The sequence below is a fragment of the Ambystoma mexicanum genome, chromosome 7p, assembly GCF_040938575.1.
Source record: "Ambystoma mexicanum isolate Mex_15411 chromosome 7p, UKY_AmexF1_1, whole genome shotgun sequence".
Classification (NCBI taxonomy): Eukaryota; Metazoa; Chordata; class Amphibia; order Caudata; family Ambystomatidae; genus Ambystoma; species Ambystoma mexicanum.
In genome coordinates, this window is record NC_090939.1 from 906,209,227 (window position 1) to 906,235,967 (window position 26,741).

General features: G+C 45.7%; 1 protein-coding gene across 1 annotated transcript in view; it reads left to right on the forward strand.

The window, feature by feature from the left end:
* PROS1 (protein S) overlaps nucleotides 1–26,741 on the forward strand; it is an 858,149-nt gene that overhangs the window by 176,043 nt on the left and 655,365 nt on the right. Inside the window, exons 3-4 of the mRNA XM_069637200.1 lie at nucleotides 16,354–16,378; nucleotides 20,144–20,233. Of these exons, the coding sequence (XP_069493301.1) occupies nucleotides 16,354–16,378; nucleotides 20,144–20,233 (115 nt within the window). The remainder of the gene's footprint in view (nucleotides 1–16,353; nucleotides 16,379–20,143; nucleotides 20,234–26,741) is intronic.

Here is a 26,741-nt window from a genome sequence, read left to right on the forward strand (position 1 = left end):
ACGAGACTACCGTTACCGACGGAGGAACCTCTCCCGTCGGGGGATCCAGAACCGGGACCGTCTGGTGTTCCCCCTACCAAGAAAAGAAGGATCCATCCACCACCTCCTTTTCAACCGTCGCGCCCCGTCCAGCCCTCCTCGTCCACCCGAGGGGATGATACGGGGACTGACACGGCAGCGACGGGTACGGACGACGAGGCATACGACGAGGATATTCCGTCGTCGCCTCCCGCCAGGGCTTCTCCGCCTGACGAGATCGGATCTTTCCACTCCATGATCTCCAGGGCTTCCGAGCTTTTCCAACTCTGCCCTGAGGAGAAGAAAAAGGAAGGCTTCCTTTATCAGCGGCGCGAGGCCAAGAGGAAGACGGTCCTCGCAGTGCCTCTGTTGGACGACATTTGGGATGAGGGCCTTTCCCTCCTCAAGAACCCTTCCACGACGCCAGCTAGAAGAGACCGGTACGAGAAAAAGTACCGGGTCCCGGATACGGCCCCCCTGTGCCTCCGGGCGCAGCCTACCCCGGATTCCGTCGTCTCCGCGGCAGCCAGGAAGAAAGCGGGGGGGGTGCGGCCTCCACATCGACTTCCCCGCCGGACGGCGAGGGTAAGAAATTGGATGCTATGGGACGTAGAGTCATCTCGTCGGCAGCGACGACGATTAAAGCGGCCAACGCCTTGGCTATCGTGGCTCGCTACGACAGGGAGCTCTGGTACAAGATAGCTCCCCTACTGGATTTTCTGCCGGACGACAAGAGGGCGGAGGCCCTGGAGATCCTGCAGGAAGGTGAGGTGGCCTCGGACCACGCCATCACCGTGGCGACGGACATCGCCGACACTGGGTTCCGCCAGCTGGGCAACGGCGTTTGCCTTCGACGTCGTGGATGGCTCAAAGCTACGGACTTCCGGCAGGACGTCCAGAACAGAGTCCTGGACATGCCCTTCGACGGGAACAACCTGTTTGGGAAGACAGTGGACGATTCCCTTCAGGCCATCAAGGCGGATACTGAGACGGCCCGGGCCCTCGGAGTTCTGCAGCAACGTCGGACGCCCTTTCGGAGCAGCGGAGGCAAGGGCGCCTCCAGAGGTTCCGGCGGCGGTTTCGCTTCCTACCGTCAAGCGGCCCGCTCGTCGTCGCAAGAGGCCTACAGAGGACGAGGCAAGTCTAGCGGACCCCGCCGTCGTCGCCCAGGAGGTCAAGGCGGCAAGGCCGCGTCCAAGCAGGATTGAACCGGCCGTGGGGTCGGGCCCCCACCGGAGCACCCCGGTGGGAGGCCGGCTGGCGGGCTTCGTCAGCGTGTGGGAGTCCATCTCCACCGACCGTTGGGTGCTGGACGCCCTGGCCCGGGGCCACGCGCTCGAGTTTCAAAGAAGGTGCCCGCGCGTCCCCCCCGTGGCCAGGAAAGAACTTCACGTCCCTCAACTTCTCCTGGAGGAAGGGGATTTCCTATCGTCGTTGGATTTGGAGGATGCCTACTTCCACATTCCCATCCTAAAGGGGCACCGAAAATTCTTCAGGTTCGTGGTCCAAGGGCGTCATTACCAGTTCAGAGCCCTCCCCTTCGGACTACGGTCGGCACCCAGGGTATTCACCAAGTGCCTCGCACCGGTGGCGGCGCAGCTGCGCCGCGAGGGGATCCACGTCTACCCCTACCTGGACGACTGGCTCATCCGAGCCAAGACGAGGGAGCTCGCCGTGGAGCACACGGCAAGGACCGTCCAACTCCTCACGGACCTGGGATTCTCCGTGAACTACGCCAAATCCCACCTGGTGCCCGCGCAAGTCGCACTGTTTCTGGGAGCGAGGCTCGACACAGTGTCCCTTCTGGCCTCCCCGTCGGAGGAGAGGACCAGGACCATCGTGGGCAAGGTGCAACGGATGTTGGTGGCCGACGCGGCCAAAGTGAGGTCCATCAAGTCCCTCCTCGGGATGATGCCTTCCTGCATCTACCTCATTCCCATGTGCAGGCTCCGGATGCGCCCGTTGCAAGAATTCCTGGATGCGCGCTGGATCCAGACGACGGGCAGCTTCGAGGAAAGGATCAAGCTCGACGAGAACTTCCGACGAGCGATACGGTGGTGGGGCACCCGCGCGCATCTGACGGCGGGCATGGACTTCCAGACCCCAGCCCACCAGGAGACTGTGACTACGGATGCCTCCCTGGAAGGGTGGGGAGCGCACACCGAAAATCTGCACGCAAAGGGACTCTGGCTTCCGACGGAGAAGTCCCTGCATATCAACGTCCTGGAGCTCCGTGCAGTGTTTTGGGCCCTCAGGTCTTTCCTTCCGTCCCTCAAGGGCAAGGTGGTGAGGATCTTCACCGACAACACCACCACCATGTTTTACATCAGGAAACAGGGCGGAACCAGGTCCCCAGCGCTGTCCAAGGAGGCGCAGGACCTGTGGCATTGGGCCGTCGCCCAAAGGATTTTTCTGGTGCCGTTTCATCTGGCAGGGATAAAAAACACCATCGCCGACTCACTCAGCAGGGAGCTGCGCTCGTGCCACGAGTGGGAACTACGGCAGGATCTGGTGGATCGCCTCTTCCGACGGTGGGGCACACCCCAGATCGACCTGTTCGCGACGGCGACGAACACCAAGTGCCGGAGGTTCGCCAGCAGGTTTCCCCAGACGAGGAGCATGGGCGATGCTTTCTCGTTCCCCTGGGAGGGCCTGTTCCTCTACGCGTTCCCTCCCTTGCCTCTGCTAATCCGGCTAGTCAACCTGCTCAAGAGGTCACGGTGCAGGATGATCCTCGTCGCACCCTCGTGGCCGAGGCAGATATGGTTCCCGGACCTTCTGGACTTGTCAGCGTCCCTGCCGATCAAGCTGCCGGCGGACGCGGATCTACTCTCCAGGGAAGGAGGCGCCATCCTCCACCACGACCCGAAGTCGCTGAACTTGCAGGCCTGGCTCCTGCAGCGCTAGAGTTTGGAGGATACGACATACCGGCCGACTGCAGAGAGGTTCTTGCAAAGGCCAGGGCGTCCTCGACTCTTAAATGCTACGGACACAAATGGAAGAGGTTCTCTGTCTGGTGCCACGCACAGAAGATTAACCCTCTACGGATTACGGCTCCCCAAGTACTGCCGTACCTGCTGACGCTGGCCAAAGCTGGACTGGCACACGCGTCCATCAAGATTCATCTTGCTGCGATCTCCCGATACACCAGAACCACGGGGCGGACGTCCTTGTGGTCTCATCGTCTGGTGAAAGAGTTCATGAAGGGACTGTTCAGATCGTTCCCGCCGGTGAAGGCTCCGGCCCCGGCGTGGGAGCTCAACGTGGTGCTGACCAAGCTCATGGGACCTCCGTTCGAGCCTCTGCACTCGGCCCCGTTGAAGTTTCTATCGTGGAAAACTGCTTTTCTTGTGGCCATCACCTCCGCACGACGAGTGGGAGAGATCCAGGCCCTTTCCTGCAAGGCCCCGTACTTGACTTTCCACGACACGAGGGTAGTGCTCAGGACGCACCCCTCCTTCATGCCCAAGGTACCGTCGGAATTCCATCTCAACGAACCCTTGGTGTTGCCTGTATTCTTCCCGTCGCCTTCGTCGCCGGCTGAGAGGACTTTGCACTCGCTGGATGTAGCTAGAGCGCTGAAGTTCTACGTGGACCGCACGAAGTGTTTTCGGAAGACGTCACAACTCTTTGTGAACTTTGGACCTGTTAATCAGGGGAAGGCTCTCTCGAAGGCTTCCATTTCCAGATGGCTCTCCGGCTGTATCATGTACTGTCATCGGTTGGCAAACCGACCTCTGCCCGGCCGTCCGAGAGCCCATTCCACCAGAGCGATCGCAGCTACCACGGCGTTCCTTTCTGGTGTGCCCCTGCTGGACATATGCAGGGCTGCTACGTGGAGGTCGACGCACACCTTCACGAAGTTCTACTGCGTCGATCGGGATTCCAGGGAGGAGTCCAGGGTCGGCCAAGCAGTGCTGCGCAACCTGTTCGCCTGAGGTGAGCCTGGTGAGGAGGTAAGATGCTTAATGTTGAGTTTGATGCTATGCTTAATGTTGAGCCTTTGCCACCTCCCGTGGTTGTGCATGTGTGTACTGCTATGTATTCTTTATTCATGAGCATGTGAATCCATGCCAGACCCCATGCTGGAGAAGGAACAAGTTACTTACCTGTAACTGTTGTTCTCCAGCATGGGTCTGGCATGGATTCACATGCGAACCCTCCCGCCTACCCCTCTGCGGCTCTTCACTTGGTCATACTGCCACTTCACGTGCTTCCAAATCTGAAGATGGCTGCCAGAGGCGGTGCTTAGGTAGAGGGCAGTCATTGGCTGTGGTCAGTATGACGCAGAGACCAGTGATTGGTTATTACTACGAAAGACAGATCAGAAACGAAACTGATACTGGTTTTTTCTTTACCGAGGATTCCCAGCCTGACGACGGGGAATATTCATGAGCATGTGAATCCATGCCAGACCCATGCTGGAGAACAACAGTTACAGGTAAGTAACTTGTTCCATCTGCAGCCCTAGTGGGCTGGGGCCCCAAGCGTTTTCTATCCGCGGTTGGGTCTATGACCATATTAAAATCCCCCCCCCTCACCACCAACATCCTGTGAACAAACAATTTCAATCTGTCCTTCACTCCCTCCCAGAATTGCGCCTGGCCTTCATTGGGGCCGTACACAACTACCAGAGTCAGAGGGGAGCCCCGCAAAGAGCCCCTTGGCAACAGATATCGGCCCTCTGGGTTCTTCAGCGTGCCTTCCACTTCAAAGCCAACATCCCTTGCTAGCAATATGGCTACCCCCCTTTTCTTGGTTCTGTGGGATGCGCTGAGGACCTCCTCGACGCCATTTGTAGTATCGGGGATGGTAAGAAGACATCTGGATTCAGGTAAGGCACAGGAGACTTGTGTATATAAAAGGAGTACGTTTATTTATAAATTACAGAGTTACAGGGCTAGTTATATAGAAAGGGGCAGGGAGCTAAATAGATGACATCCTTTCAGTAAGGTTCTCCCATCCTGTGTCCGAACTGTAACACTTGGAACGCTCAGGTCCCATCACATTCTATATGACATAGCTGCACTCCACCAGCAGCACTGGGTGCACACAGTGAAATGTATCTGATTTTTATTGAATCACATTTTTTTTCCTCAATACGCCCTCTATAGGGTCAAAAACATAAAGTCAAAAGCGCCCTGTATGACACGTGTTTTGGCTCAATGGAGCCTTTCTCAAATCTGGGCTACTCAGGTGTATTCTAATAATATTCATAACATGATATATCATTGGATAGTTGATTAAAAAAATTCAAATACAAACAGATTTGTGTATAATCACAACATTCCCCCAATAATAGTTCCCCCCTGAATTATGTTCAAGATACCAATTTACAGACGGAGATTAAGGATTGGTAACGGGGAGGATTTTATGGGTCATAAGACAAAACAGGCATTTATGAAAATAGATTATGCATAGCACAAGGGAGAGAAAAAGTAGGTACACAGGGAACCAAACAAACAGAAACAAGAATGATTTGATTCCATCAATTATACAATGTAGAACCCAAATAAATAAATGAATTGGAGAAAAAGAGAAAAATAGATTAATTATTAACAATGGTTGTATGATATTATTCAATTGAAGTTGTCTCTGTTGTATATTCAAGCAAATAGTGACTTACCCTGAGGTACATGAAATATCCACTGATAGTGTTGCGCTGGTTTGGAATTATATTGGGTTTGATCCCATGCTCCTTCTCTGCCAATTACATATAATTAAATATATTTAATCAACTTCTGTCATGAACTTCAGATCACGCCCCTTTTGGACCTCCTGGTCCTTGTCTCAACGGGGCTTACATTCCGTACTACTTCCAACATGGCCGTCCAGAGCTGAAGCCCTTGCTCGCTCCATGCGCTGAACGCGGTGTGATATATTTATAGACCACGCCTTCCGCGGCTCCGTGCGTCTCAATGCTATTGCAGAGTAGCCCAGACGTGTGTTCGTAGCTCGTGGTATTATTTCCTTTGTCCCAGTGCAATTACCCACTCCTGTCCCTTTCCCCCTTCCTGGTTCCGAGCATTTCTAGCCTTTCCAGTCTCCCGGATTCCTGGACTCTGGGATCCCGGAACTAAACGCAACCTGGAACCAGACGAGACTCGAGCAGCGCTGTTCAAGACCAGGAGCGTTCGCAAGAAAGCATAGATGGAAGACACCGGCAAACATCGGATCCAGGTGAGAAGGGGGGGAACTCCTTGACAGTTTGAGACGACACCCGATTGAACCTAAAAACGAGATGGAAGCCGCTGTGCAGGACTTAATGCGACGCATGCAAGAATTATCAACCGAGGTTCAAAATCTTAAGGCGGAAAACGCTGCGCTCAAACAATTGGTCTTATCCCGGGATTCTGCTACAAAGTAGGGTGTCCTGTTGGGCGGTATTGTTGACAAGTATGATGGTTCGGCAAAAACACTTAGCAGATTCCTGGATTCTTGCCTGGTCCACTTTACCTTTAAGCCCTATTATTTCTCGACTCCTAGGGCTAAGGTGGGTTTCATCATATCCCACCTTTCCGGCAACGCCTTAACTTGGGCAACACCCCTTGTTAACTCCGGCGATGCCCTCCTAGACGACTACGATGGGTTCATACAGGCCCTTAAAGGCATGTTTGACCGTCTAGAGCAGGTCTATACTGCCCAAGAACGTTTGCTGGACTTTCAACAGGGCTCCCAAGATATGCTCACTTATGTGACCAGATTTAAACTGTTAGCTAAGGAGGCAGACTGGTCATCTGAGGCTAGTTTTACCCTGTTTTGGAGAGGCCTAAACGATGAGATCAAGGATGAACTGGCCAGGGTGGCCAGACCAAATTCATTCCAAGCACTAATGGACCTGGCCTTGCAAATAGATTTTCGCATCCAGGAAAGGAAGGCTGAAAGGAAAAAATCCAAGGGAAACTCACCCAAGACATCCTTTGACAGCACAGACAGAACGGACGCAAACCCAAGTCCAGCCCCAGAACCTGAACCCATGCAAATTGGAGCCTTACGTGGACCCATATCACCTCAAGAAAGATTAAGAAGGATCCATACGGGTTTGTGTATGTATTGTGCTTCAGACCAACATTTGGTCAGGGAATGTCCTCTGGCACCTCCTCGGCGTTCGGGAAACGCCAGCTCCCGATCTTAAATGGAGCCGAGATTCGGAAGAGAGATGTTTGCTCCACATCAATTCCACCCTTGAACTCTCCTGGACAAAACAGTTTGGTGATATTACAGGCCTTCCTGTCGCCCTCCAAAGACCAGACCTATCCCATTCTGGCCTTGGTGGACTGCGTAGCTATGGGAATTTTCATTGATCAAGACTGGATTGCTAGTCATCATATTCGGTACGAGATGAGAAACGCCATGCAGCCGGTGGAAACAATTGACGTAAGACCCCTCTCTTCAGGACCCATAAGCCTGCAGACTAAAGGGATCCAACTTTCCATAAATCATCATCAAGAGCGGATTACATTCGACATCATTAAATCAGCCCATTACCCTATGGTTTTGGGTTTGCCCTGGTTACAAAAGCACAATCCGTATATCAATTGGACAGCAGGATCATTATTCCTGGGCTCAGAGTTCTGTATGTCCCACTGTCTATCCCTGGATCCCTCCTCGGTAACTCCTAAAGAACCACCAAGAGACCAAGAAACACCACTCATGGTTTCCAATATCATACAAGTTCCAGAGGCCTATCAGGGATATGGTGATGTATTTTCTACTGCCATAGTCCAGGCCTTACCCCCTCACAGGCCCGAAGACTGGGCCATAGATACGGACCCCTCAGCTGTAATTCCTTTTGGCAGAATGTTCATTCTTTCCGAACCCGAGAAAAAGGCCCTTCGGGAATACCTAGACACTAATCTTGAAAACGGCACCCAAGAAGGATACCAAGGAACTCAGACCTTGCCTCGACTATAGAGGCTTAAATCAATGCACCCTCAAGGATTGATACCCACCAGATCTCGGATATCCTGGAAGCTGTGAGAGGAGCCGTAATATTCACCAAATTGGATCTCAGGGGTGCCTACCATTTGATCCGTATCCGGGAAGGAGACGAGTGGAAGACCGCCTTTAGAACACCCTTTGGCCACTACGAGTACCTGGTCATGCCCTTTGGACTAGCCAATGCCCCAGCAGTATTCCAACATTTTATGGATAGGGTGTTCTCTGACATGCTGTTTCTTTTCGTCATTGTCTATCTGGACGACATATTGATTTTTTCCAAGGACCCTCTGAAGCATGAAGGACATGTTAAGGCAGTTCTACAAAGACTCCGGGAACATCACCTCTTAGCCAAGCCTGAAAAATGTTTGTTTCACGTTACCTCTGTGCACTATCTGGGATTTATCCTTAGTCCAGAGGGGATTGGCATGGACCCTTCAAAAGTAAAGGCCATTCTCGCCTGGTCTACTCCCACGTCCGTGAAACAAATCAATCCTTCCTAGGACTAGCCAATTTCTACCGGAAGTTCATAGCCACCTTTTCCGAGATTGTACAACCCATAGTGGCTCTGATAAAGAAGGACACCCCATTTGTCTGGTCAACATTACAAGAAACTGCATTCCAGCGTTTAAAGACTGGGGTTCACACAAGCTCCCATTTTGGCTCAACCTGATACAAGTCGACCCTTTTTAGTGCAAACGGATGCCTCTAATTACGCTATAAGAGCAGTATTGAAGCAGAAGATGGAGGACGATTTGGAACACCCCGTTGCTTATCTGTCAAGAACCTTAACTCCTAGTGAAACGCACTACTCCGTCCTGGAAAAGCAACTCTTAGCCATTCGCCAAGCCTTCACTGAATGCCGACACCTACTTCTGGGAGCCAGACATCCGGTCCAAGTCCGTACTGAGCATCAAAAACCTTCAGATTCTACATTCACTGGAGTGCAGGAACAGTCTTCAGGCACGTTGGGCCTACTCTTTTGCCCAGTATCAGTTCCACATTACCCATGTCCCTGGATCACAGAACCTGATTACTGACGCCTTGTCTCGCCGTCCTGACTACGTGACCACTGAAGATGAGGCATTTCCTAAAATGTTCTCTCCCACGATCTTCGTAGCCCAAGCAGTTGATCTCCTGGAAGAAGTCTGTTCGCAAACTCAATTCTCGAATTATGGAAGGACATTTCAACACGAAATCTCTGGAAATTAAGAGCCAAGGAAGGCTACTTATTCAAGGACAATGCACTACTCATTCCTACACGGAAGTTACAGCAAAAAATAATAAACCTTTGTCATGACACACTCCATTCCGGGCACCGAGGTATCACCAACACCCTCTGTCTTATACAGAGACAGTTCTGGTGTCCTAAAATGAAGTCTGACGTGCAGCAATACATCCAGGCTTGTATAACCTGTGCCCAAAATAAACATGATAACAAAAGACCGGCGGGTCTTCTTCTGCAGCCCACTCTACCCTCCTAAACCATGGGAAATCATTGCTACAGACTTCATAGTGGAGTTACCACCTTCCCGAGGATATACTACCATCATGGTCACCATAGATCTGTTTACCCATATGGCCCATTTTACGCCACTGATGAAACTACCCTCCTCTTCAGAGCTAGCTGGAATATTTCTTGAACACATATTCCGACTACATGGGCTTCCTTCCAAGATCATATCTGACCGGGGTCCCCAATACATTTCACAATTCTGGAAATACCTCTGTCGGGTACTAGGAATCCAACGTGCCCTCTCTTCAGGATATCACCCCCAAACCAACGGAGCCACAGAACGTGCAAATCAGACCCTGGAACAAAATCTCCGATATTTCGCCACCAAGGTCCAGGATGACTGGTCTCTCCTGATACCCGTTGCGGAATTCGCTTACAACAACTCCGAACACTCAGCGCTACAGACCAGCCCCTTTTATTGTAGCCAGGGGTTGCATCCATCGGTCTTACCCTCGGTTCTTCCTTACCCTACACCAGTACCTACTGTTGACTCCTGGATTGAAACTCTTATCAACCTTCACCGAGAGGCTAAAGAACACTTGGAGAAAGCCAGATTACAGACCAAGAGGTATGCGGATTCCAAGAGAAGACCAGGTCCTTCCTATACGGTCAGTGACCGAGTGTGGTTGTCTTCAAAACTACTTCTCCGACACTTGATACAGTCATTCCTTAGTGACAGGACCATGAGGGTGGTCTCCCCCGCAGCGGCAGCAGACCCGATTTCTATCACCTGCGGAGTGCCACAGGGATCCTGTGTCTCGCCAACACTCTATAATATCTTCACCAAGCCACTCTTCGACGATCTCGATAATCTGGGTGTCACCTATACCAACTACGCAGACGATACCCAGATTCTCCTTCCACTTACTGGGGAATATGTTGAAGACCTGGCTCTGGTGAACAGAGTCTATAGCATCGTTCAAGCATGGATGGCCAACCATGGCCTATGCTTGAACGATGACAAAACAGAGCTTATCATTCTGGGCACTGCAGCCCGCATCTCCAAACTCAACCAAAACTACTCAGCCTTCATCATCGATGGCAACACTATCAAGATCGCCAGAGAAGTAAAAACCTTAGGTTTCTACCTTGATGCAACACTATCCTTAACCAAACAGGTGAACTCACTGGCCTCATCCACGGCCTATACATGTAAATTAATACGCGCTGGGAAACATTTCTTATCAGATGACAGTTGTCTTATCCTAGCCAGAGCCCTCATCTTATCAAAATTAGATTACTGTAACGCCCTTTACATAGGGACAACCAAACAAATCATCAATAGAATTCAAGTGCTCCAAAATAATGCACTTAGAGCAGCCTTAAGCATCCCGAGAAGAGCACATATTTCAGAAATAAGACGTAAACACAAATGGCTTTCTACTCAAGAAAAAATCAACCTTAAATCTGCCTCCATCATCCACAAATGTTTAAACAACAAAGCCCCCAGCTACCTTTCAGAACGCTTCAATAGGAAAAATCCCTCCAGACCTACAAGGACAGTCAGCCCTAACTGCCTCCTAGTGCCCAGATTTAAATTTACCACTATTGGAGGATCCAGCATCCCAGTCAAGGCAGCTCAGTTATGGAACGCCCTACCTCTTGCACTTAGATCCGACCAAACGTTCAACAACTTCAGAAAGAATACCATAAAATGGCTCACCAAGAATGCAACATAAATGGCACTCTACCTCTCGCACCTCCACTTGTACTCTACCTGACTTGCTATCTTGCTCGCCATTGATTTGACTGTTTGGTGGCGCTATATCTGCACTTGTACTTGTCTGACCTGTAGAGCCAAAAAACTGCCTACTCTGTAACTTGCGTGTTCTGTAACTTGTAACTTCTGTAACCAAGCTGTAAACTTCCTTGTCTCTTGCGCCGTGCTACCTCAGGGTCCGGTGCGCATAACAAATAAACAAACAAACAAACTTAAGACCAAACAAGCCGGCTCCCCGCTACTATGGTCCATTTCCCATCAAGGAGATTATCAATCCTGTCTCATATCGAATCAAGCTACCTGACTCCTGGAAAAGAATTCATCCAGTTTTTCACACATCCCTATTGAAACCCTACATCCAATCCTCTCGAAAATCCAGTAGACCACCTCCTCTACTGGTTGACAACCAACTGGAATATGAGGTGTCCCGAATTTGTGATGGCCAGGTATAAGCGGGGCCATCTTCAATACCTAGTGGAGTGGAACGGATATCCTCCTAGCGAAAGGACCTGGGAACCTATTTCAAATATCAAGGCTCCTTGGTTGCTCAGAAGATTTCACCTAATACACCCGGGCAAACCTGGAGGGAAAGGCCTTCGGATGAGGCATGCTGTCATGAACTTCAGATCACACCCCTTTTGGACCTCCTGGTCCTTGTCTCAACGGGGCTTACATTCCGTACTACTTCCAACATGGCCGTCCAGAGCTGAAGCCCTTGGTCGCTCCATGCGCTGAACGCGGCGTGATCTATTTATAGACCACGCCTTCCGCGGCTCTGCACGTCTCAGTGCTATTGCAGAGTAGCCCAGATGTGTGTTCGTAGCTCGCGGTATTATTTCCTTTGTCCCAGTGCAATTACCCACTCCTGTCCCTTTCCGCCTTCCTGGTTCCGAGCATTTCTAGCCTTTCCAGTCGCCTGGTTTCCTGGACTCCGTGATCCCGGAACTAAACGCAACCTGGAACCAGACGAGACTTGAGCAGCGCTGTTCAAGACCAGGAGCGTTCGCAAGAAAGCAGCGATCGAAGACACCGGCAAACATCGGATCCATGTGAAAAGGGGGGAACTCTTTGACAACTTCTTCCAATTGAGAGAAGTGAAATATATATTGTTTACTGAAACTACCTAGTATTACTGAGATATTGACTATAGTCACTCATGCATTCAACTACTATATAAACATCAATATTACAACCTGTAAAGTTAGCTGAGTGACGTCCCAACACTCAATTGTATGTTTATCTCACAATCGCTGAATAACGTTGTGATCCATGCGTTCGCTTTCCGTGATCAAAAAACTCATCTAATTCCATACAATTATCAGATGCTTGGTGACTGAAAGTTCCTAATTTCACATTGCCCGAAATCTTAAACGTATTGCCTGAAAGCAGAGGTTGCTCACCTTCTAACGGCTAATTCACCCGCGTTGGCGTTGTTGGGAACTCCGTTGCCATCTTGGAATCCCTTTTTAAAGCGGGTTCCTTGACGATGCAGCGTATTTGCTTTCTTTATGTCTACTCTATGTGCTCGGCATAAACTATGTATTGTCAACTGAGGTTTCGATGAAAACAAGGCGTCTTATCCACCCTTCAATTAAGCAATCCTCCAAAGAACTTGTTATCTGGTACTGGGTCAGACAATCTGGTTAGGATATTCAAATATATATTCCTCATTCTACCGCTCAACTTAAAATGTTATTTGAGTAATTATACATGGTGACATCATAGTCATATCAACCGATATGTTTTTTAGTACATTAACCATCACATGATTTGTATACAGTACTGAAGTTATTAACTTTCCAATTGAACAAGTACATTCATCATATTTCATCATTTTCACATCAACATTTTATTAGATCTATATGCATATTGCACACTCCTAGAAACGACACCATTTCAGTGTCCTATTTGGAGGGACTGCCTACTGCCCATTGGTTACCTTGGTCACATGTTTTGTGACCTGTTATGAACTGGCTTTGCCACCTGGGAAATTGAGTTTGTGTTTTTCTCAGTGACTTTGTTTGGACTTTGTCTTCATTTGCACGTTTTGTTATTGGTTTTCTACTGGGATTTCTGCCCCCTTTTTCTCTTCATGTTTCAAATATCATGAATGTTGGGGCACAAATCTTGCTGCTGAGCTTTCTCTATGATGTTAAAATAAAGAAAGAGAAGCATAATGTGAGCCTCCGGTCTTGACATAGAATTCTATGCTCTATAAAGGTTTAATCGTCGGAATCGCGTAAGAAATGATTTAGGAAGTTTAGCCAAGATTTAATGGGCTCCCCAATTTGTAACAATTGATTTAGAATCCCACTTCTGATACCATATGTGAGGTGCCAGGAATGAAACACTGACGCAGAGGAGACAGGTTTGTGGCTGTAAACATTTATTTGAATGAAAAAGGGGTTGGAAAAGGCCTCACTATCCCTAATCTAGTAGGAATTTCTCTACCTCAACCAAATGCTAAGGAGTCTATCAATGTCAAGATGTCCAAATAAAGTAAATCCTGTGTCCGTAATTGCATTCTGGTCCTCACTCTAAAATAACTCTAAGGCATAAAGGGTAATGTTTCTTGTCTTCTTAAAGTGTTCAAAATGTTCGAAATCCAACAAAAAGAGTTTCTACACAAGGCAAAGTTCAAGGTTCTAGGAAGAACTTCCTTCTCTAGGTTCTTTTCCTAAAACAACCAGTTCCAAAAGCACCAAGTTTCCAAGAGAATTTCTCTCTTCCCTCGGAGCATTCACTTTGTTTGAGGAAGTGGCTCCCTTCCCCAAGGTTTCTCTTTACTTAGAGTCCCAAAGGTATCTTTCTTCCCAAGGACCTTTCCTTTCTTTAAACCACTTTGTTCACATTTCACACTTCACCATGCTATTATCTTTCTTTAAAGTCCTCTACTATTAATCTACAGTTCAAATGATATGATAGTCTGATATGATATATGATAGTCTTTTTATAAAGCGCCTATACACAATGTGTTTCAAAGCGCTTCAAGGTAAGGGCGGGAACAAGCGAAAATACAATGACATTCTTACAGGCCATGAACAGTAAGGATGCGAAATTAACTATCGTACTCGGCCTGACGACATTTCAGATAGTGCAAGAGCTAAAACATAGATAAGGAAGGGAGGGGGACAGTGGGAAGGAAATGGAAACAGACAGACTACCGTACTAGGCCTCACAACATTTCTGGTAGAGCAGGAGAAAAACAAAAAATGAGGGAGAGGGGTGCAGAAAGGGAGGGGAGGATCAACACAAGCAACTATCGTACTAGGCCTGACGACATTTCAGATAGTGCTGGAGAGGCGGAGGGGCACAAGTAAGGGGTATGGAGAGGAGACCGATGAGGTTGCTATCATACTAGGTCCAGGGACAATTCTGATAGAGTAAGTGCATAGAAGAAGTAAGGTGAGGAGGGGAGGAGATAGGAAAAGGGAGAAGGCGAAAGGAGGAGAGAACAGAGAGTAAGCAGTCAAAAAGACTGGAGAGGCAAGAGGGGAGAGCTAATACAATTGCAGAAGTCAGTAGTAACACATAATGTTGAAAGCCAGGATACAAGATGAAGATGGGAAACGCATGATTCAGGGCCACCATGAGTACAAGATGCAAAGGAAGTCCAGCATGAGAGTTGAGAAGGGGTGAAGCACAGTGAATCAATTAAGTCCATCCAAATCAAATCCAGCATTGGGCACAATACGGTGATGGTGAAACCAGAATGTATCTGGACAGACTCCTGCAGAAGTAGGCTGGAGGGGGGGGAGGGGGCGAGGGGGAGCAGGGTAGAAGAATCATGAAAAACAGGCAACACCTGTGTGCGAAAATGGAGGGGTCACTAAGGAACATCACAGGGGGAAACGAGGGGGTAGGGATTGCTTTACTGTCAGTGCTTCACACAGTATTCCACACAGACTTGTCTTTCACACAATGTTTCACACACTTGTCTTCACCTGGTGGACCCTCCTGCCAGGACTTTTCTACTCAAATACCTGCTTTTCCAGCTAGGACTTTATTGATCTGCTTACGGTTTGTTAAACAAATACTTTCAATCGATTAATGGTTTCCCATGTGCTTTCTCTGTGTTTTCCTGAGGCGGTAAAACGTATTATACCATCCGGGTTCCCACTTATGTATACTACTTTCCTCATTAGTCACAAGCTGCCCCTTGCTTTCATTACCTTTCGTTTTGGATTGTTTCTAAGTAACGGCATCAGTGCGCCGGTAACCCTTTTACTTTCTGCTGCTTTCTCCGTTGCTTTTCCTTCTCTCGACTCTCCTTCCCTTCATTACTGTCAGCTGGGTTTGGTTTGTATTTAAACTTCCCGGTCTAATTACCTCCTTCCCAACTAGACCGTTGCGTTTGTTACTTGGTCTTAGAAATCATCATTACTCCTCTGTTCTTCCTCGTGTCAGTCGCCATGGTCCCACCTTTTGAATGACATTGAGTGAGTAACTGCTGAACTCATTTGGAGTAATCTTTATTACTCCTGGTCTCCTCTTTGTGTCGGGGGCTGTGGATTCTCTTCTTGAATGATATTGAGGAAGTGAACACTGAGCTACATTGGGAGTAATCTTTACTGCTTCTGATATCTTCCTCATCTTAATAGTTTGTATCTGGTCCCTATTGGGATCTTGGGGGGCGGAGGGGGGGCAACTACAATGGATCTACTAAAATGCTGGGGTGGGATATGACAATATGCCATTAAAGTCTGGGTAATTAAGGGGAAATCCCTGAAAGTGGCGTGGGTATGGGGTTTCCTCCAACCATGTCCCATCATTGTCCCATGGTGTACTCCCCAACCCCCCCTAACATCCCCAGGTGATTCTCCAGCATATAGCTGCCCCCAGGGTCAGGGTCAGGGTCAGGATCATCACATTCCTTTTGCTTTCCAGGTATTTTAAGATCCAGTCAGCATATTCGATTGTAAAGGTCATGGGATTCCTAGTCAAGCACAACTGTTATGCCGCAGGTTCCAGACGTCTGACCTAGCTTGTGGGTATCACCGATCCCCTAAGTCCTTTGTGTTCCTTCAGGCAGCCCATGCAATGTGACTTTCACAGGTGTAATATCTTGACGTTCCATTTATAGACATGTTCTTACTTTGTTATACCAGTTTGTTCCATTGAAAATAATTAATGTATTCTTTTCATGTCGTCTTTTTCACAGGAATATTTCTATCCCAAATATTTAGGTAAGTGTAAATAATGAATACAGCAATTTCAGCAATACTGTATTTTACAATACTGTATGCTTTGTGTATTGTACATATTATTTTTAGAAATATTATGGTTCATGTAGTACGCATTCTGGCAGTTGTCATCCAGATTAATATCCATGTGTGTTAAACTACAACATAATCATTAGAGTGTGTGTCTGGGTGAGAATTTTGGTATCTACTCCATGGATAAAATCAGAAAAATGCATATCTCCCAATAATTTGATTTTGCACCATTTGACAAATAGCATTAGAATGTGGACATATGTGCTAATTGAAAACTATATAACAATATTGAACCATGCCTTCATTGTAGGTGCTGAACTGTTTGAAACATTTCCACATAAAATGACTGCATCCAAATGTGTAACTTCTCCAAATCAATTTGCTGTTAATCTTAATCTTTTTAATTTGAAAAAAATAAAAACAAAAATTATAAAAAAAGACTGGCCTACTTTGCAAATCACATGCCCTTAATTTTTCTCCATTGAATAAGCATTTGTACCTTACTGTAACTGTATCAGCCCATAACTGTGCACACGATTACTGCAAATATGAAAATATTGCATCATTTACAACAAACTGATGCGAAAATATAGATAGGGGTGGGTTTGGGTATTCATTAAATTGGGGATCTGTGGGGGGGGGGGGAGTACAGGGGTCTACCCTGCATTTCTTTTCACATACATTTGTTGTAAATGATTTGACATTTTCGCATTTGCAGTAACGGATGCAAAATGTCACATAGATCCATTGTAACTATTGTGTTCTGTTACCAGAACTGATTTATCAGCATAGTGAAGCTGATCAACCAGAGGTGATCTCTTGAGAGGCACTGTGTGGGCTGTACAATGGTGCATTGCGGAGGATGAATGTCACATGGAAAAACCATACAGACAAAAAAAGCCATTAGCTAATTTTCGGCTTAGTCAATTTGTTTAGAATTTTTTTTTGCACAAAGGAAACCCTTGTACAGCAAATCTTGGGATATCACGAATATGGCAAAACCGCCAAATACAAATCATGAACAATTCCAAATGACAACACAAGTTACAAAACATTTGCTATTTTGAGTTTTAGCAAATTGTAACAGATTTCCTTTTTCTACCCTCTTGAAATGGTAGAGTGCTTTAAAATGTATTTAACAATATATTGCTCGGTCAAAAAATGAAGATACATTTGGACCAACTTCACTGTGGCAAATTCTAATCAGAAAATCACTTCATAAACCATGCCAAAATATGGTAGCAATCACTAAGGCTAGCTAACTTGTTGAAACGATAAAATCTGAAAACACAAAATTATCACAGAGGTCATCAGTGAGTCAGGATCCTTGCATGGTCTAGCTGTGCTAAGGACATGTCAACAAAAAGTTGGGTCAAACTCAAAATTTCAGAGGGCGGGAGTTTGGGGGTGGGGGGGGGGGGGTGGTCAAAGTCCCTTGTAGTTTCTTGTTGGAAAGATGATCACAACTGTAGAAACAGGAACTCTTATTTTCCTTTTCTTTAGTACCTTTCCTAGGATCTAAAGAGTGATGGATGACTACAGCTTAGGTGTTGGGTAGCTACAAATCACGCACTTGCTCTTAGGTGGTGGAGTGCTATCAAGTGCCTATTTGCATAGGTGGAAATGCACAACTAAGATTTGGGAGAGGCAGATTGGATATCTATTGAACTTGCGAGGAGCCAGCAAAAAGGGGAAGAACTATTACTCGTTACATTAAAATTGGGAAAGTTGAGGTGGTCGCTGATAGCAAGCAGAATGGCACGGTTTTGAACAATCGTACAGTGTGTTGCATTTGTCTAGGAGGGAGGTACCAAATGATGGTATTGATCATTTGGATGATGTGAGTGTTCCCATACTTTCTTATGATACAGCTTCTCTAGGTAAGCCCATACGGCTGGATGAGATTTTTGCTGCTATTTCACAAGTATTCAGTGGATAATAGCTGGGATTGCGTGAGATTACTTCTGATTTGTATAAAGCTTATGCTGTTTGTTTCCCAAACCAGAGTTGCCTTCCAAAATTAGGTGGCAAGATTGTGTATTAAGAGGGACCATGGATGTTTATAGTATTTTTTGGACCTGGTCAAATAAATACAATACAAGAAATTGAAAGCAGGGAAGAAAAACAAACATTAAACACGTTAGTACATTTGGAATTATATATTTGGAAACCTCATGTTCAATATTCTATTTTTGAAAACATGTTCTAGCAATAAAATCATATATATTTTACAAGTGTGTTGCACCTTCTTTTACAAAACACATGATTTGACACAGATTGTATTTTATAACATGTGCCCAAACATCCACATATCTTGGTTAGGAAAATATGCCTGTGAAAGTGCAGAATTTGGTGTGTGTTAAGTTTATTTTTCTTGCATGTTGCATAGCAATCTTTTTGTTCTTGGTGCACACAGCAGTGCCTATTTATCTTTTAATGGCTTAGTCATAGATTAATAATGAGGTCTGTTTTACAGAAAGCCAAAACCTAGCATTACTTTCTGAAGAGAAATGAGCCCTCCATAAATACACATCTTGGGTTTAACCAGAGTTCAAACTAAGTTGAGCATTTTGAGGTTACATGTATAAAAGGAAAATATGCATTTTGCGTAATTGTTACTTGTAATGACAATTTAATAAAATGTAGGCCTCTCAAAAAATGTAACTCAATCTCAATAACTTATGGTACACATTATTTCTATCCTCTCCTTACGGAATATTAAAATATAATTGGTATACGTCTGTATGTTCTTCATGCAACATGGCTGCATAAACACACTTTTGCATTCGCTCATTTGAAAGCAACACAATTATTTGTGTTCACTTTAACATTGTTACTTGATATTAAGTTAGGAAGTCATTCACAATGCACATTGTTTAATACAAATATTTGTATCAAATAGTTTTTACAGGGGAGTGCAGGCCGTGGAGAACTTGTCCATTGTAAGGAGCAAGTTGTGAATCTGGAGAAGAACATAGTCATCACTTTATGCATATTTATTGCTCTTCTTAAAATCCCTGGCAGAACCTTAATATTCAAAACAAACTGCTTTTTTCTTGGATCTATATATAATTGTTGGCACTCTTCCCTTTTTTAGTTACTCCTGTGAAATGTTATTATCCACATAGGAGCAACTACCACACCACTTAGGGGTTGTTACTAGCATTTCTTTATCACCTAAATCCTGTACAGAAGAAGAGGACCAATCTGACTACGTAATTGTGCTAAATTAAAAAGTCATGTCTTCCCTGCACAATATGAATTTATTTTTTGGGAAAATCAATCAGTGTTTTAATGTTTACCGTACTACTTCACTTTACACTTGAATTATTATGAATTGGAAGAGTGTGGAACTATTGTACAATAACATAAAATATGCGCCTTGACAACAAAAGAAAAATGTAAATCTCCTGCACTTTTTCTACAATATCCAGAATTAATAGGAGGAAAACCTCCCAAAGTGCTTATACATTTTACATTAAAACTGAAATCTGTCTTTATCTAAGAGAATAAACCGAAAAAAAACAATTGAAGCAAGAATTTTCTTGTAGGATGATTTCCTTTATAATTTACCATGTATGCATGTCACAAAATGTTAGGCTGGCCTGTTCTCTGGTAATAGCGCATGCAATGTTTGCACGGCTCATGTCTGTGCAAGTGCCACATTGTGCCCATTGACATTGTGATTGGGAAAAAAAATGTCTTTAACTGGGAACCTATTGTCTTTTTTTCTAGCTTGCCTTGGTTCCCATCGAGCAGGAATGTCCAATAAGCTTGCACCTTTGAATTTGGATGGCTCTGTTGATTTGAGGTCTTGTGTGAAAGGTAGGTACAATGTTTTTTAACTTCTGTGCGGCTCAATAATTGAAATATATTTGAAAATGAATTATTTCTTGTTCTGTCCCAGTCTGCATCCTGTGTGTGTATTGTTTGACCGATATGGTATCAAGAGAGACACAGACTCAAAGATGTTGGATCAAAACCTTTATTTCTTTAAGGTTCCTGGGTTGGTGTAATGCCTAACTGGCCCTTACTCTAAATGGATGGTTCCCTTAACAGATTTGTCTAAGGGCTGTCAATGTCAAAGTCCAAAATAATATTCCATATGTGTCTAAACCTATGCTTGCCCTGACTCTTTACCAAAATGTGTTAGGAAGTCTTTAAAAAGGAAAAATAGTGGTTTAAAGAAAAGGAAATGTAAACCGCAGCTGGTTTCAGATATTCTTACCAATGGGTGTAGTTCTGCCAGTGCAAGATAGTTCAATTCAAAAAGGGGAGCCCTCAGAACCTTACACGCAGGGCTCTTGATGCAATTTAACAACGTTAACAATATCCTTGGGTCCCTTGGGGTTCCCTTCCCTAAGCTCAGACTCTTCCAGTTCCAAACAAAAAGAATACACAGTTCTGGTTAGGCCTCTCAGGGGTCCCTTCCCCAAGTGTAGCCCTCACCTTACACTGTTCAACAATGTCTCTTGCACAACTCTTGTTAGGCCTCTCAGAGTTCCCTTCACAAGCTTAGGCACCTTTCATCTTTAAACAAACAAGAGTTCTAGTCAGGACTTACCTTTTCTCTGTACAGTTCTTACAAGCAAAGTTCTTACATTCGGTAGCATCAACGACTTTCGAAAATTCTGGGCTCTTGGCTCCTCCCAAGCGCAACCACTCTAACCTTTAACCCCTCTCCGACCTTTACCCCTCTGTATTCCTTGCTCTTCTTCTTAACCTTCAGGCACTTCCTGCAGCCCTTCTTGTTTTACTTTGTTTCCTTAGCTTTGTCATGCACACAGACCCATCCATTTCTTTCTTTCCAGCCTTTCACTTTCCTGTGCTTCCTGCACCCCTTCTTGCTTTCTTTTGTTTCCTTTGTGCTCTAGCACCTTGATGCATCTTCTATGTGCTAGATGGAATTACCAGTACATTGCTTAGACCAAATAACTGGACAGACCAAAGGAAGATGGTAAAATATTGCTTTAATTTCAATGAAAGGTTGATATAACGTCTATCAAAATAGATGCATGAATATTCACACTTTATCTTGCTTGTTCAGAGTTTATATACTTTTGCATACGTCATTTATGACGTCATCCTACGTGGCATTTGAAAAAACTATTAACGGGAGGGATTGGATTAGGGTAACATGTCTACTTATAGAATCATATAAGAGTTATTCTCTTTGGCTGCCCCTTGTCTGCAGGACACACCCTGAGATAGTTCTACATACGTAATATACTGATTATAGCAGAGAATATGGCAGTGCATTGCTAAATGCAACATTATGTAAAAGTGTGTGGCAGGCTTTGTTTGGTTAGCAACCACATCCAACCTTGGACTTTCGGCTTGTTCAGCAGCACGTCAGTGAAAATGAAACCTAGGTGCTCGAGATGCGTCTATTCATTTATTGTATTCCCAATTAGTCCATCACATTTCATTGATCTGATCCTTAGCCAAGGGCTTCTGTTTGAAGTTGACCTTGTAGTCTGCTCACTGTTCTGAGGCATTCAAGGCAGTACGAGCACACCACTATCTTAACTTGAAGCTCTAAAGACTAGCCTTTTTTGAGTTCTTCATCATGTGTTAGGAGACCATGAGTTTGTCCATTTCGCCCTCTCAATTACTCCCATTTCATTTTTTTAAACAGGGTGCCATTACCTTTTCTGGCCTTTAGAGACTTGCTCACTCCACCTGACATAGGCTTTTGCCTTCGTGGTTATCCAACACTTGGCATCAACAATGTCCTTGTCTCTCCTAATCTTAACAGAAATATGTCTTATGCACATGGTCTGTTCATTCAACTCCCTTTGTGCCTTGCAGCCATCTCTCAAAATAGCTTCCTTGCCTCTAGGCCAAGGTACTACCTTTTTATGCACACAAACAGCTTCTTCATCAATTCTTCAATTTGGAATCTTAGGCTCGTCGTATTTTGAGGTAGCAGGGTTGATTCTTGACAGTCTATTTTCTTCCAATGGCCGTCCTACAAGTTTTTAATATACCTCTTTTTAGCTTCTATGTCTTTTCTACCTTGCGTTACAGCGTATTTACAGTTATTGGTCAGCAAGTTACTTATCTTCTTATATTCACGATTACTTATTTAGGTACATGTTTCTCTTAGTGCTTCAGTTACATCGTCAATCTTAAGTATTTCCATATCGTTTCGACATAGGTTCATACGTCTTCTTTATGACATCATTCTGTTGTCAGACTTTACTTAAAGTTCATCCATATTACCCATAGCTTCATCCTGGCATCTTGCCAGCTGTCATCCTTCCTGGTAGCATCCTTCCACTGCCTCAGTGTGAGGGTACATTCTGATTGGCTGCCTGAGTGCATATTGTCTTTCATACACTTGATGCGGAATAGAAATGTTGCATCGATTCGTGCATGGTTTCCCAATTGTAGCTCTTCATCTGCTGTTCCAGGAGGATGGTGGTGAGGGGATGGGGTTCAGAGAGAAGGCATCCACCTGCTCTTTTACACCTTGATTTCACCATGCACAGTTGCACCCTTTTCTTCACTGTGCACACTTGCACCTTCCTTTGGTTCCTTGTCCTTGTATCGTGCCTCTGACACACGTTCTTTCTTTATCGTGCACACTTGCACCTGTCAGTTTGTGTCTCGTGCCTCTTTCACATTTCACATACCTATACTCTGCTTTACCTTCCTTTACTGCTGGTAGCGCCTTTTCCTTCTTTCTGTTTTCTCATTTTCTATTTTTTTTAATGTACTTCTTATACGTTCTCTCTTTTCGTTCCAAGCCGCTTTACAAATTGTTCCTTCAGCTCCACTTCAGTCAAACGCACGCTCCTGAGTTTCTCTCTCTTTCACGAAACTCGGCGGGCAGCGTCATGTTGACAGGTGGTCTCCCTCTGGATATTTGGGGTTGAGGTCAGGGTCGCAATACCTCCCCTCAGGCACCCCTTGGGCTGCCGGCACAGGTCCCAAGGTAGGCAGCACTTTGCTGAATGTCACCAGCAGGATGCAGGCTGCCTCACTCCAGCTCCCTAGCAGGGCTGCAGCCCCTCACAAACACCAGGCCAGTGTCTCGGCACGCTGCTCTCCTCCAGGCTCCAGCTGCTGCTGCTCTCTGCCTCTTGGCTTCTTTTGTCTGGACAGCATCCCCAGCTCGCTCACTACTTCTGGTAGAATTCCACCTTTTATAGTCTTGGGAAGAGTCAAGTGGAGACAGGTGTGCACAGTTGGAATAAAGTGCCTGACATTTGACTGACAAGATTAGTGGGACAGCCTAGTGGTAGGTTGTAGTTGTAGTTGTAGTAGTTGTAGTAGTAGTAGTAGTAGTAGTAGTAGACCCTGCCTTGATTACCAATGCTTTTCCTATGGGTAATCCTCATGGATCTTAGTTGCATCTTCCTCACCTCAGTGTTTGTAGGAAATTGGGAGGGGGGGTGGGGTGTGATTTAAACTTCCCAATGAAGGCTGAGGGAGAGTGGGTTGGGGTATTGGGAATGGTTGAATACCATGTCTCACCCTTGGGTATTCTCCTCCCATTCCTTGTGACCCTCCACTCAGGTGATCCTCCCCGCTTGTCCACCCCCAGGATTGGGATCCAAAAGCCATGGCCCTTCCCTGACCACCTGAATTAAAGATCCCAAGGGAGTAGGTGGGAGAATACAGTCCGGTTTATCTGGTACTCATTTATCAACCTCGAAAGGATGAACGGCTGAGTTGGTGCCAGCAATCGAACCTGCGACCTGCAGATCACACACAGATCGCAGCAGGGAGCACTCATCCCACTGAGCTTTCTTGCCGGCCTGTAATTTTGTATGTCATTGTGAATCCCATCTATTATTTATGTGCTCATGGGCTTTGCAACAGGGGGGACGCGAGTTAAGATGATCATCACTTCTCAAATGCGCTGAATTTTAAGAGTTTTGTTGCGTTAAATCTGATCAACCTAACTGTCCCTTAACTAAAGGTTTTTCATTGAATTTCAAAGGTTTTGTTATACCATAGTTTATACAAGGGCAGGTAGCCATGGCATTCGGCCATGGCCACTGTACATGGTGCAGTAATAGGTTTCATTGGGGCCCACTAGCCATGGCCCTTGGCCGTGGCCACTGTACATGTTCTGGGGATGCTTGTGGTCTCCTGCAGAAGGGATGTGACCTAGCAGTTTGGGCTGGAGGGGCCCTTTGGGGTGGCACCAAGCCTGATTTGCATACCGGCTTGACAGGTGAAGAACGGTGGTCTGGAGGGTTTCCCAGAGCAATTGCCAGCGGTTTAAGATTACTTATAAACCTTCCAGCCATCGCCTCTTTGTTTTGCATGATACATGTTCCACCTATAGGTTTCCCTAGGGGCACACTAACCACGGCCTTTGGCCCTGGCCAGTGAGCATGGCCTTTGGCCGTACCCAATCTGTATATTTCCAAACACTAGGATTCCTTCAAGCCCACTAGTCATGGCCTTCGACAGTGCCCACTGTACATGTTGCACCAGTAGGTTTCTTTGGGGCCCACTCACCCTGGCCTTCAGCAATGACCTTTGGCCGCGGTCACTGTACATGTTGCACCAATAAGCTTCTTTTGGACCCACTAGCCATGGGTAATGTGATCACTGTAGATAGAAAAATAAATGTTTTAAAACATTATATTTCCCCGATAATGTCAACAAACTACACATGCAGCAGCAATGAGCTACCCATGCCCAAGTTATTCCCCAGGTATCCCTGCGGTGATCTGAAAATCTTTGAAAAATAAAAAACTCTTCCCTGCCCTCACAGGCACTCACCAAGTGCCCCCCTCGTCTTTCTATGCCACTCCCCCAGTCCCCTCAGGTTCTTTTTCCCTCCCTAGACCTCTCCTGTTACCCCCTACTTCGCTTCATTTCATATGACACACTTTCATTCCCGATCACATCTTCTGTTGTAGCCACGGTTATCTCGAGGGATACCCGTGGTATTTCCACGATAATGCAAAAACTGTAACTTGGTCTCTAGACTACCCCCAACTTTCACATGTATCCGCTTTCCCCCTCCCCACCTCTAGCTTGATGCAATTTCATCCCTTTTCCTCCAAATAGCTTTTTCCAACGTTTCTTTTTCACATATCCGCGGTTATCACTTGCATCAAGCAACATTTTTTTTAAAAGGCAGGTTTTCATTTTGGAAAAGCCTATCTGCTGCAAAGCACCAGAGGATATATAGCTATACTTTTGGGAGAAGGGGACACCCCCCCTTCCCTGTCTAATATTAAAACAATTACTGGATGGAATAACCCCAAGCCTGTTCTGGAAATTAAGTCACTGCTTCGTACCCAAGTTGTTTCTCATTTGGTCCAATTCCGTCCAGCAGTTTGTGTGCTTCAGCATGGTAAAAATATGACTTTTTCTCTATGGGAAAATGGGAGTAGGCCGAAAACCGTGTTTTGCTTTCTTAATAACTTTTTTATTTCTTAATCTTTACCAAAATGTCCAATCTTGGGGTGGGGGTGGGCTAAGGGGGCAGGGGGAGATAGCGACAAATGTTTTGTTTGGAAAATATCAGGCAAATCCGTCATGTAAGTCAAAAGTTATTAGCAATAGAAATTTTAGTATCCCTATGGATCTAGGCAATGACCTTAACTATAGTGCAGCAGTCGCTGCACTATTTTTTTAATATATATATATATATATATATATATATATATTCTTTTATGTTTTAGGATGTCTTTGTGTTGTCGCCTGAGCATGTGCCGAGTTATCCATACTCACAAGAAAGCAAAATATTATCTCCAGATGGCCTTGGGCCAAAATGGAGTGACTGTTGTAGTCTTTTTATCCTTGCATCCAAATCCAGTGGCTGTCTGAATAAGTACATATGGGTAATGGATGTAAATTTTTTAATGTTGGGCTGAGTGTTGTGAAAACAGAAATTTGGACCAATACCACTGTGCATTTTGTACTTGGCGATTCCAGCATGCACTAATCGTACCACACATTCTTTTCAAATATAAACATCTGTGGTCATTCTTATGTTCCTTAAATGCTCTTTGATTTTATGCAAAGCATGCTGCAACCCTCGCTGGTGCTATAGCCCCGGTTTTGATAATTTTGTTCATGAAGGCAAGAGTAAAGTTCTTTTTATGACTTAATTATATACAGGAGGTGTCATTAGAAATGCACTTATAAAGGTTTAATAACCTATTTACAATATTCATACAATGAAATAATTTCCTTTTATTAATAGCTGATTTTGAAAAACCAAATCACAACCTCCCACATCAAGATGTGTTTTTTTCTCTGTTCACAAAGCTGTCTGTAACTGCAGGGGTGGTTCTAGTAAATGCTCCCTCTGACAACACATTTAGCATGTCGTACGTAGGTTATAGCTAGTATCTGT